We start from the raw sequence: 12544 nt of genomic DNA, 5'->3' as shown, positions 1-12544 counted from the left end.
CTCCTCTCAGAAGCACTTGGCTATAGTTTTTTTGTCTCATTGTTTTTAACTCTAAGGTTTTATTTTATGTGTGTGGGTCTGTGTGCCTGTGAGTCCAGTGCCCAAAGAGGCCAGAGGAGGATGTCAGATCCTAGAGCTGGAATTACAGGTAGTTGTGAACTGCCCGCTATGTGTGTTGGGAATATAACTACAGTCCTCTGCTAGAGCTGTAAGCACTGAGCCATCTCTCCAGCTCTTCTGGCCACGGTTCTGAAGGATAGCACATCACCGTGTGCACTAGACACTGAGAGGACAGGGACCGCCGACTGTCACGGCCTCCTCAGCTCCTGTCACCGAGAGGACAAGGACCACCGACTGTCACGGCCTCCTCAGCTCCTGTCACCGTGTGCACTAGACACCGAGAGGACAAGGACCACCGACTGTCACAGCCTCCTTAGCTCCTGTCACCATGCGCACTAGGACACAGGGACCACCGACTGTCAAGGCCTCCTCAGCTCCTGTCACTATGTGCAGTATGACACAGGGACCGCCGACTGTCATGGCCTCCTCAGCTCCTGTCACTGTGCACACTGGGACACCGAGAACACAGGCACTACTGACCTTCATGGCTTTCCGCAGCTCCTGCACATCGTACAGCACCGTGGGTGTCATCAACCCCAAAATCACATCCTCAAAGTTGCTGCTCAGCTCCGACTTCAAGTCATCCATCAGGTCCTGGATGAAAAGGAAGTGTCCACTCTTAGCTGCCATTGTCGGCCATGCCAGCCGCTCTCTATGGTGCAGGGATGTCCTGGGCACTCAGACTCTGTCTGGGCCTCCATGCTCCTTGGAGCAGGCAGCGGTGTTTTCCTAGGTCACTTGACACATCTGTACATCGACAGTCACACCAGACGGCTGCCAAAATACTTGTCAATTTTCCTGTCTAATCTGTCGAAGACCAGATTTTATTTATTGAGTTCAACCTAAACCACACAATACAGGAAAGAAGGAGAGTGTGGCCATTTCCCATTCAGCCAAACTTCAGTGACATTTATAAAGCATGCCGGCTTTCTCATGAAAATTTGTTTTTGTTTTGTTGCTGTTCTCATTAAATTTTACTTTTGAACACATACCTATTTTTCTCTTTTTAAAATTTGCAATTACACTCATTTATTTGTGTGCAGAGGTGTGCAGCAGTGGAGGTCAGAGGTCAACCTAAGGCAGAAGGTTCTTTATCCTGTGGGATCGAACTCAGATTGTTTAGCTTGGCAGCAGCACTTTTACAAACTAAGCCATCTCACTGACCCCATATTTTTGTTTGTTTGTGTCTATGTATATATACATACAACATATATGTGCACGTTTTTGTGTCTGTACCTGCGTGTAGCTACATGTGTGTGTATACATGCATACATAAGCATGCGTGTGTGAAAAGGTCAGTTGTCAATGTCTGGTGTCTTCCCCAATTGTTCTCTGCCTTCTTTTGGGGAGACAAGGTCTCTCACTGACAAGGTAGGCTAGGGCTGGAGAGATGGCTCAGTGGTTAAGAGCATTGCCTGCTCTTCCAAGGGTCCTGAGTTCATTTCTCGGCAACCACATGGTGGCTCACAACCATCTTTAATGAGGTCTGGTGCCCTCTTCTGGCCTGCAGACATACACACAGACAGAATATTGTATACAAAAGAAAGAAAGAAAGAGAGAGAGAGAGAGAGAGAGAGAGAGAGAGAGAGAGAGAGAGGAAGGAAGGAAGGAAGGAAGGAAGGAAGGAAGGAAGGAAGGAAGAAAGAAAGAAAGAAAGAAAGAAAGAAAGAAAGAAAGAAAGAAAGAGAAAAGGTAGGCTAGGCTGGTCGGCCAACAAACCCTGTTTCCTACTCTTTGCTGGAATTGTGATTGTGTGTGTGTGTGTGTATAGTATATATATTATACTATATCTTTCTATCATGCATATTTTTATGACAAATCCACAAATGTGGATTGAAAGAATGAATCAGAAGTCAGACAACCCATTAATACTGGTCACCTCAGATTTCCATAAGTTTGCTTAGTTCTGAAGTTAAGCCCAAGTGTGTATCACCACACTGGTTAGATGCATAGCTCAACCTCACTTGACTGTCCACGTCTGCCACTGTGTGTTCAGTTCCCGGAGGAAGCAGGACAGTCGGAGACAGTCGGTGGCGGTCTAGCCCGTTCTGTACAGGAGTGCCCTGAGCCCACCTGTAGATGCTCCGGAGAGCAGCTAATCAATTCTGCCCTGCCCATCCCTCACCACCCTGCCCAGCAGTGCGGAGCCATCTGTGAGAAGGAGTCTCAATCTTCCTGGCTGTGACATTTCCCAAGGCAGGTAGATGCAGTGGACATAAAGTTACTGGGCGTTGACTACAGGGACACTCACTGGCTGTTTTCCTCAGACTAAGGTTCTCAATGAGTGCAACAGTTGGGGGTGCTTTTCAAGGTGATGTGGAAAGACTAGGCTGAACTATTCTGGTGAAGGAATTGTTGCAAACGGAGTCGAGATTCTTCAGGATGTGGGATTCAGACAAAATCTAAAGCATGTGGAGTGACCAGTGAATTTATAAGCTGCCACGCATGCACATGCAGTTACATAGGAAGCCCCACTCTGGAGTGTAAGGTCTCTCGACTGAAGTTCAAAGGAACGACTCTGTCTGCACGTGCATTTAAATGGACGAGGCACAGCACTAAATTCAAAATCACAGTGAAGACAAACTGGCCTTGTAAGTATTTGTAAGTCAGGGATCTTGAACACGAGGCCCACACAGCCCTGCAGGTGCCTGGCACTCCACAGCGCTCCCGACAGAGCACACAACCGTGGTCCTGTGAGGACTTGGGTGGGAAGTGACCCAGCCCGGCCTTGTGAGTCAACAGCTCCTTGAAATGTGGGGAAACCTTTGTTTTGAGTTTTGCAAACATAGCTTTAAAACTTCTTTTCAGATATTTTTCCTTTTGTGTGTATGTGTGTGTGTATGTGTGTATGTGTGTGTGTGTGTGAGTGAGAGAGAGAGAGAGAGAGAGAGAGAGAGAGAGAGAAAGCGCTCACGTGTGGAGGTCACTGGCAATTCTGTGGAGTTGGTTCTCTCCCACCACCAGGTGGGTCTTAAGTATTGAACCCAGGTCATCGAACCCTGGGACAAATGTCCTTACCCACTGAGCCGTCATGTTTTACCCTTATTTCTAACTGACACACTGGAGCTCGAGGACATTTCAATACTTGCACACAATGTGTGATAATCAAGTACAGTGACTGGAACACCTGTTGCTTCAGATGTTCGTCACTTCTTTGTTCGGAACGTTCCAGGTCCTCTCTACTCACTGTTTTGAGGCATTTGATTAACTGTTACCCAACGTCGCCCTCCCGTGCTACAGAGCCTCAGGAGTTAGCCTCTCTCCCCCACAGTCGTCCTAGACTCTGGCAACTCTGAACTCCACAGACAGTCATGTCAGGAGGCTAGTTTGGGGTGAAGGTGGGGATACGGGAGGTGAGGTAGAGAGTGGAGCGGGGGACGACTCTGCTTCCGTGCTGTCTGACAAAGCTCCTTCAGGATCAGGAGAAACTGGGCCTACCCTGCCGATGTTGCTCTTGTAAGCAGTCCTGATTTCCTGACGTTGGGCAGTGTTGCGGTAGGCCAGGACTCCAATAATGGCATCTTCATCGGTACCTGGGGACGAGATGGAGACAGTGAGGGAACATGATTTGCTGTCACGAGAGAAAATGGTTTCCCCTGTGGCCACTGGAGTTACCTCATGAAGGCTGAATGTTTGCTAAGAAAACAGAACCTGGAAGCCAGAATGACGTCAGCCTATCACCCAGCAGTCGGGAAAGGATTCGAGGCAGGAGGAGTTCATCTTTCTCAGAGCTAGATATTATTGTGTTTGGAGAATTTTCTGTGTGTTTGTTGGAAGAAATGGCTGGGTTGGGGGTGTAGAAACTGCTCTACTGAGACAGGGCAGGGAGATTGTTTGGAGCGCCTGAGTCCAACGCCATCATTCTCCACAGTGTCGGCTGTCCGGGCAGAGAGTGGAGGGAGGACTACAGAACTCTCCAACCCAACCTTCCGAGCTCTGCACAGGAAGGGGGAGCCTTTCCCGCTCTGAACCCTAATATTAGCTTAGAGTTTTTTTTTTAAATTGCCCCACTTTCCACCAGACTCAACTTCTGTTCCATGCTATGTAAAGTGTGGCCCCGCGACCTTCGCTGTACACACACACTCTGCTTTTAACCTATACATTACCTCATAGATTCAAGACATTTCCACAGGCTCACAAAAGCCTTCTAACTAAATTCTCATTTTCTAGCGAGGTTCATTTTCCTAGGAGAAAAACTCACAGTTCATTCCCTGCCTGCTCAGAAGCTCACAATGGCTCCCTGTGGTCAGCTGGGCCACACAGGGCTGCCAGCTCTGCAGTCCCCACTCTCTGAGTTATAAAGCTATGGACACGGAGAGTAGGCCACCAGATTTATAAGCTTAGCTCTCTTTTGTTTGCTTTCCTATGTAGCCTAGGCTGATCCTGATCCTCCTGCCTCTGCCTCCCCAGGGTGGAGATTCCGGAGGTGTAGCACACCCAGCTCAGAATCTGCTTTGAATTGCTCTGTTCCCCCCACTTACACTCGTGAACACTCTCTGGAATCCTTCATTACCAGTTTAGCTGTTTCCATATCTCCTTGAGACCCCAATTTAGCCTGATAATCCTGATACCTGTGGTTTCCTGTGCTTCTGGGCCACCCCTCCAGGGCTGTGATTTAATTGGTGGCCTTCTCAGTAACAGCGCTAGGACCCCCACTTCAGGACTTGCTGTCTCAGGAAGCACTCCTGGCCCTTTCCTGTTTTGCAACTTTTCATGAATTCCCTATAACTCCTCTAAGCTCAACCTCACTCCCAGAAACACATTCTCCCTTCATTATTTATTAAAATTCCACCCACCTCCCAAGGGCATCTCCGATTCCATGCCTCCAAGGTTAGCCTGAAAGGTGATCTCCTCTCCTTGAACCATGCTCTCTCTCTCTTTCTTTCTTTCTTTCTTTCTTTCTTTCTTTCTTTCTTTCTTTCCTTCCTTCCTTCTTTCCTTCTTTCTTTCTTTCTTTCCTTCCTTCCTTCTTTCCTTCTTTCTTTCTTTCTTTCTTTCTTTCCTTCCTTCCTTCCTTCTTTCCTTCTTTCCTTCTTTCCTTCTTTCTTTCTTTCTTTCTTTCTTTCTTTCTTTCTTTCTTTCTTTCTTTCTTCCAACACAGATTCACGTATCCAAGCTATCCAAGCATGGCTTCAAACTTATTATGACCTTGAAATCCTGATCCTCCACCTTTATTTGGGGTTGATCAAGCCCATGGCTTTGTGCAGATTAGGGTACCCTACTGACTGGGCCACAATCCTAGCCCCACAGAGTTCTTACCCATACAAATCCTATGTTTTTAATTTAATTTTATTTTAGATTGTGTGTGTGTGTGTGTCCAGGTGCCTCAGAGGCAAGAGTTGTTCCATCCCCTGGACTGGAATCACAGGTGGTTGTGAGTTGCCTGATGTGGGTGATGAGACTAGAATGTTGGTATCCTGAAGGAACAGGACGTGTTCTTCACAGCTGAGCCGTCTCTCCAGCACTCCTGTATGCACCCATGGATTCCTGACTACCAGGAACAGGTTTTATGGTCCTTGTCTCCCCCAACAGCTCACCTCATCAGTCCACATCAGCAGACATTTGGCACAGCCTCATTCTTGCTTTGGGAATCCTGAACACTTTGTTCCACACTCTGGGCTGTACTATTTTTGTAATATACAGACTTAAAATCAGACTAAAAAATGTTGGTGGGGCCCCCATATTTTCTACCTTATTTATTACAAAGGAAATGAGAAGGGTGCAAAAGTGTAGACAACACTCTCTCAGAGATGAGAGGCAGGGTCTCAGTGCTCAGATCTGGCCTGTGGTGAAGTCTGGTGGCCAGAGGTTGCTACCTGTGTTTTCCCAGCATCCTGCTTCTCACCAGTCCTGACAGCCTAGGAAGTCAGCTCAGTTCCCCCCACACACACCCTGCTTTACCCCCACACACCCTGCTCCTCCTGAGCAGGCCCTTGGGGTTAAAAGCCAATAGTCCTTGTGAAGCCTCTGCCGTTAGGTTAATATGGTAGAGACTGCCAAACACCCATCACTCTGGTCGCTGTTGTTAGTCTAAGGAAGATGAATTTGAGATGGAAAGAGGAAAGACTGAGAAGCAAAGTCTCGTTGTCAAGAGCCTTTACCCAAATCTCGGAGAGTCTCAGTGATAAGTAGGAACTGAGGCATGTCTCTTTCCGTGTGTCCCGAGTAGCTAGCTGGCCATGCACCCTGTGCCCTCAGGAAGACAACCACAGGGCCAGGCCTGGGGAGACACCCCCTGCCTGCTCACACACAACCCCCATCCGCCTCCAGTACTGACTCAGATGTACAGTCATGACAGCAGCCCGAGGCAGTAATGGGAGGTGCATGCAGGAACATTTAAAAGGTGGAACTTCATGGGAGGAAGTTAGGGCTTTGGAAGGTTAGGGCTCATAGATCACTCACTCCTGGCCCCTCTTCCCCCTCTCTCTTTATTCTCTAGCTATAATATGAACTAACGTTCTTGGTGATGTGCTATCTCATCCCAGCCCCAAAGCAACGAACCAGTCAACCATGGACTTGATATCTCCAAAGCTGTGATCCAAAGTAAACCTTTCCCCTTTTAAAAATGGTTGTCTTGGGTTTTTTGTTATAGTAACAGAAAACTCCCTAACACACTGTCCCATGCAAATTACCTTGAGTAGACAATCTGTCACCGTGGTTTTGGTTTGTGTGCTGTTGTTTCGTAATACAGGTGATTGAACCCAAGGGCCTTGTACCTGCTAGGCAGGCACTCTGCCAACTGAGCCACACGCCCAGCTATATCCCCAATATATTTTCCTAAAAGGTGACCTCTTCATGAATGTCAGCACCCATGGTGCCCTCCTCGCCACGGTGACACACCACACTCAGGACAGTTCACACTCAGAAAGATGCTTACCAAGTCCCTTCATGGCCTTCCTCAGGGCCTGGGCATCTTCAACTGCATTGAATCCCGAAGCAGCTTTCACAGTCCCTCCTTTGGTGGCCTGAAAGCACAGAAAATGGCATGACCGACAGTGGCCTCTTATTCAGAATCCCTGGCTCTACTCGGGGTGCCAGGGTGACAGCAGCAACCACAAAGGGTAAGGACGTCACCATGGCGGAGCTGCCACCCTCTCTGCGGAAGGCAGACAGTGAGCCTTCAACAAGTACACATCCCATAAACAGCGTGGTAGGAGAGGAGCCGCAAAGTAAGTAGAGTCCTGATGGGGGCTGCAGGAAGGACGAACATCTAGGCCGAGAGATGGTGCATACAGGGCACTTGGCCATACAGCAATAAAGGGGAGGGGCTACAGAGAAAGTAAATGCTATCCCAAAGGCCCTGGGGCTGTCACTAGCTTTGAAGGAGCCAGAACTGGTGGGAAGAAGGCAATTCTAAGAGAAATCACACCACCCCCTGTGATGCAATCTCCCAAAAAGGGAAAAAAAAAGTATGAATTCAATCAAGTTCAAGTCTGTAAAATCAAAAAACAGTAGCTGTAAAGATAACACACAAGGAATTAGCAAGCAATAACTCAGCTTCTCCAATCGATAAACTGCAAGGGAGACAGGAAGAGAGAGGTGGGAGGGAGGGACAGGTCAAGAGGTTAAAGACACGTCAGCCCACAGCAGCTGGCAGAGTGTTGCACGCCGGTCATCCCAGCACTGGGGAGATGGAAGTAGGAAAAGTCAAGAGTTCACAGCTAACCTCAGCCATATACCTGGTTCAAGGTCAGCCTAGGCTACAGAGACCCTGTCTCAAAAACCCAAACCCCAAACCAATCAACCAGACCAAAAAAAAAAAAAAAAATCAGTCCTAGAGCGGAACCTTATCTGGGTGGAGGATCCCGGTAGGGAAGCACGACAGTTACAAGGCAGCTGGACAGCTGCTGTCTGATGACACAGGGAGTCGGTCCTAAGATCCCCTGGTCTGATATTGGTGCTGTGCTTGCAGATTACATCTTAAGAGCTTCACCTATTTATACAGCTGACTCAGAGGGGGAAGATAGGATATCTGGAACCAGCTTCAAAATAGCACAGGTGGGAGGAAGCAGAGATAAACAGGACACGAAATTGAGCGTGAGTGAGGAATTAACCAAAAGGATGGGGAGCTAGTAAGACACAAGCAGGCTTGGGGGTCACTGAAGACAGACCCCTGTCTCACCAGCTCTGGCCCCACCTCTGGTGTCCCTGTTAATGCACTGGTTTTAGGGAGGGAAAATAGCAAATAGCTCATCTTTCGGATTGAAACCTTCGAATGAAGAGACGCCTACAGATGGACCAAGCAGGGAGTGGGGAGGCAGGAGAGCTGGTCCAGCAAACGGCTGCTATCTCCTCCTGGTGAAAATAGCTATCTTTAGATGTACATGCGTATGCGTGCACGTGGAGGCCAGAAGCTGACATCAGGCGTGTCTTCCACTACACCATTTTGTTTTTTCATTTAAAATTTTATATATGTGCATTTTGTGTGCGGATGCCCATAAAGTCCCAAAGATGGCATCAGGTCCTCTGGAGCTGGAGTTAAAAGCGGATGTGAGCCGCCAGATGTGGGGGTTAGGAACCGGTAGGACCTGGACTGGGGACCCTCTAAGAGTGACAAGAGCTCCTAACTGCTGAGGCCTCTACCTGGTGCCTTTTCTCACCGAGTCCACTGATTGACTGGACTGACTGGCCAGCAAGCCCCAGGGATCTGTCTGTCTCTGCCTCAGCGTGGATTACCAGTATACATTGCTGCACCGGCTTTTTATATTGGTTCTGGGGACTGAACTCAGGCCCTCAAGCTTGTGTGGCAAGCACTTTACCAACTGAGCCATCTCTGCATCCCAAGATGTGTGTGAGGGTGTGTGCGTGTGTACGTATATATGTATGTATAATGTAATTTTACACACACACATCTTCCTTTTTTTTTTTTCTTTTTTGAGACAGACAGTCTCTAGCCCAGGCTGCCTGGCCTTGAAATGAGGATGACCTTGAATCTCCACTTCCCCGCCTCCAGCTCCTGAGTGCTGGGATACCAGGCCGTGAGACAACAGGCCTGGTTTAAGTGGTTCTGGAGGACCAGGAGTTCAAGGTCATTCTTGATTACACAGAGAGTCTGAGGCTAGCCCAGACCTAGCTCAGGCTGCTGTGATGGCCATAGGGGCTGAGGCTGCAGGTGAGGCGTGATGCTGGACAGGGCAAAATTAAAAAGATGGAAGCACGCTGTCAGGTTTCACACACGTTTCCAGGCAAAGACACCAGACGTGCTGACAGATTACATTGGAGGTGAAGACAGAAAAAAAAAAATCAAGGATGGCTTAAGATTTTGGAGGAGTACTGTGAACATGGTGTCATTCATCCAGAGGGGACACTGAGGGAGGATGGCCACACCCGATACAATGGGTGTGGAGTTCAGAAGTTCTGCCCTCAAAATGTTTTCTCTTAGGCATCCATGCTTAAGCACACATGAGCAGTGGTCCACAGGAGAGACTAGAGGTTGACCTAAAATACACATTCCTCCACAATCTTCCCTTTGTCGGGTATTTTGTCATTTAATGGGTTATTAATAAACAGCAGGAGTACAGACACAGGAGCCTGATAGGCCTGGCCAGAGGCTTGTCTCGAACCCTTGGCAGCTGTGTACCCCAGAGAGGTTTCATGCTTCTCAAGTAAATATTGAAAACAATTACATCGACTCAGGATGCTGCTGGGATAAGGAAACAGGATGAAAATGGCAAAGCATTCAGCATGGAAGCCAAGAAAAGTGAAAATAGAAACTTAGAGCATCACCACCACCATCATCATCACTACCATCTAAACACAACTCAGGCACATTTCCAAATTACATAGTGAGATTCTTGTTCTCTCTATTTATTGATACAAGCCAATGGGATGGTGACCAAGATTCCACAAAAGTCCTCAGATGCAGCCGGGCAGTGGTGGCATATGCCTTTAATCCCAGCACTCAGGGAGGCAGAGGCAGGAAGATCTCTGTGAATTTGAGGCCACCCTGGTCTACAGAGTGAGTTCCAGGACAGCCAGAGATACACAGAGAAACCCTGTCTCAAACAAACAAACAAACAAACAAAAGTCCTCAGCCGTCACAAGGCATAGACCTCCTCTACTCAGATGCCAGTCAATATGAGCACTTAGTCACTAGCTGCTGCCTACCCAACAGGGCACAGCGGAGCCATGGCATTAACTTCTGTCACCTGTTCAGTTGCTACAGTCCTGACCCTCAGGACCTCAGAGTATGACCTCAGCTGGAAGAGGCCTCACTGCAAATGTGGGGTGTTGGGAAGAGGGGCTAGTGCAGGGTGGGCCCCCGACCTACAGGGCTGGTGTCCTCACAGGGGCTAATGCAGGGTGGACCTCTGACCTACGGGGCTGGTGTCCTCACAGGAAGGCAGAACTGGATTTATGCAACTGTGCAGCATTTGAAGAACTCTAAGACCATTAAATTGGGAAGGGCCAAGGAGGAGTCTCCACACCCTAAGGTTCAGAGATGATGAGCCAGGTTGACATCTGGGGTTTAGAATCTGGGCCTCTAGACCGATGAAGCAAAACATTTATGTATTTATCTATCTATCTATCTATTTATTTATTTTTATTTAAAGTCACTGGGGTTATGGCACTTGATACAGGAATCATGGAAACATGATATACATACCTGACTTCTTTATTTTACCTTTTATTAGCAATTTTCTGTGAAAATTCTAAATTGACTTAATTTAGTCTGTGAGCTCATCATGAGACTCTGTGTGTGTGGGTGTATACATGTGTGTGCACCTATGTACTCATGTGTTGAAGACGCAACCCAGGGCCTCACATATGGCAGCTTACATCCTCAGCTTTCTGCGTTAATGTTTCCTGAGGCCTTTGGAATTCTAACATTGAAGGTTTTAGGACGTTTCTCAAACACCGAGTTCAAGTTTAACCTGCACTGCTGACGACACTGTTGTGAGAGAAGATCTAATGTCTAACAAGAGGAATTGATAGAGACTGGCAAGGGTGGTTTCCTTTACCTGGTACCATCCCGAGCAGCTCTCCCTTATTCTAGGGGCAAGGCCAGGAGGTTTTTTCCATTGTCGTTCTTATGAGTGTCTGTATTGATTAAATTCCAGGTCACAGTACACATTAATCGTTTTGAGGAAGATGGGGAGGGGAAGTGTCCATCTACACCAGGAAGTTTGCTGAGGTAGCAAAGGACACATCACTGTCCGGGCTAGTTTTGTCGACACAGGCCAGAGTCATCAGAAAGGAGGGGCCCTCAGTTGAGAAAATGCCTCTATGAGATCTGACTGGAAGGCATTTTCTTAATTAGTGATTGTTGGGGGAGGTCCCAGCCCATTACGGGTGGTGCCACTCCTGGGCTGGTGGCTCTGGGTTCTATAAGAAAGCACAAGGAGCCATGAGGAGCAAGTCAGTAAGCAGCACCCCTCTGTGACCTCTGCATCAGCTCCTGCCTCCAGGTTCCTGCCCTCACTGCTTTTGATAATGAACTGTTATATGGAACTGTGAGCGAAATCGACCCTTTCCTCATCAAGTTGCTTTGGGCATGGGGTTTCATCACAGCAATGGTGACCCTGACTAAGACAATGACACAGGAAAGAATGACAAGGGAACACTGGAAATCGGGGCCGTGCTGCAAGGGAGGCACTGTTGTGAGTGCACCCATAGGGAAGATGTGAGATGAGGGGGCGGGACGATGGATACTGCTGAGCACTGGAGAACAGGGTGCCTCAGAGCTTCCCGCCCACTGCTGAACAAACAGAGCTTTGTTTAAGCCACAGGTCCCTAAGTACACATCCTGTGCCCGCCGGTGGCTGGTACCAGGTGGGGCGAGGCACTTACCATGGCTGTAGGTCACGTTGAAAGTTCAGTCACCTCGGCAGAAGCTCCTGTGAGAAAAGCAGAAGAGAAATTACTGAGACCAGGGATGTGGCATTACTCATTAGTTAGGGTACCATGTTTGCATGAAGCTGAGCCAAGAGGAAATGATACATAATTCATCGAAAGGTCGCCTGTGGAGGAGCCGGGGCTCCTGGACCAGGCTAATCATTAAAGAGAAGACTGAGCAGTTGAGTTTATTGTGCCAACCGCAGCTTCCTAATTGCTCCTGTTTGGAGGTGCATGCTACGCCTGTGCTGTGTTGTTGGGGTGAAGTGCTGTAACTGATTCTCAGGACAGACAGAGATTCTGAATTATACACTACTGCAGGACAGAACAGGGCATGAAGGAACAAGCTCTCCAAACCAGAAACTATAGAACTCAAGATCGCCCAGTATGTGTCCACATGTGTATGAATGTGTGTACACGTATCTGTATCCTGTGTGTTCAGACATGTGTGTGCCTGCATCATACCTGCATCTATGTGCATGCATGTGTCTGTATACATGAGTGTAAATGTCCGCGTGTCTTGACAGCCCATTTCCTGGATGCTATTTTTCCTTCGCCATCTCAGATCTAGAACTTTCCCTCATTGATC

General features: G+C 48.1%; 1 protein-coding gene across 1 annotated transcript in view; it reads right to left on the bottom strand.

The window, feature by feature from the left end:
* The window catches only part of Anxa4 (annexin A4), a 52127-nt gene that overhangs the window by 17276 nt on the left and 22307 nt on the right, over window positions 1-12544 (bottom strand). The window contains exons 2-5 of the mRNA XM_048416517.3: window positions 11911-11957; window positions 6998-7085; window positions 3559-3653; window positions 601-714 (exon numbers count right to left, since the gene is read on the bottom strand). Of these exons, the coding sequence (XP_048272474.1) occupies window positions 601-714; window positions 3559-3653; window positions 6998-7085; window positions 11911-11913 (300 nt within the window). The 5' untranslated portion in view covers window positions 11914-11957. The remainder of the gene's footprint in view (window positions 1-600; window positions 715-3558; window positions 3654-6997; window positions 7086-11910; window positions 11958-12544) is intronic.

Source organism: Myodes glareolus, chromosome 6 (genome assembly GCF_982192425.1).
Source record: "Myodes glareolus chromosome 6, mMyoGla1.1, whole genome shotgun sequence".
NCBI classification, from domain to species: domain Eukaryota; kingdom Metazoa; phylum Chordata; class Mammalia; order Rodentia; family Cricetidae; genus Myodes; species Myodes glareolus.
Note: the sequence above shows the minus strand (reverse complement) of the source record. Positions and strands in the feature narration are given on the sequence as shown.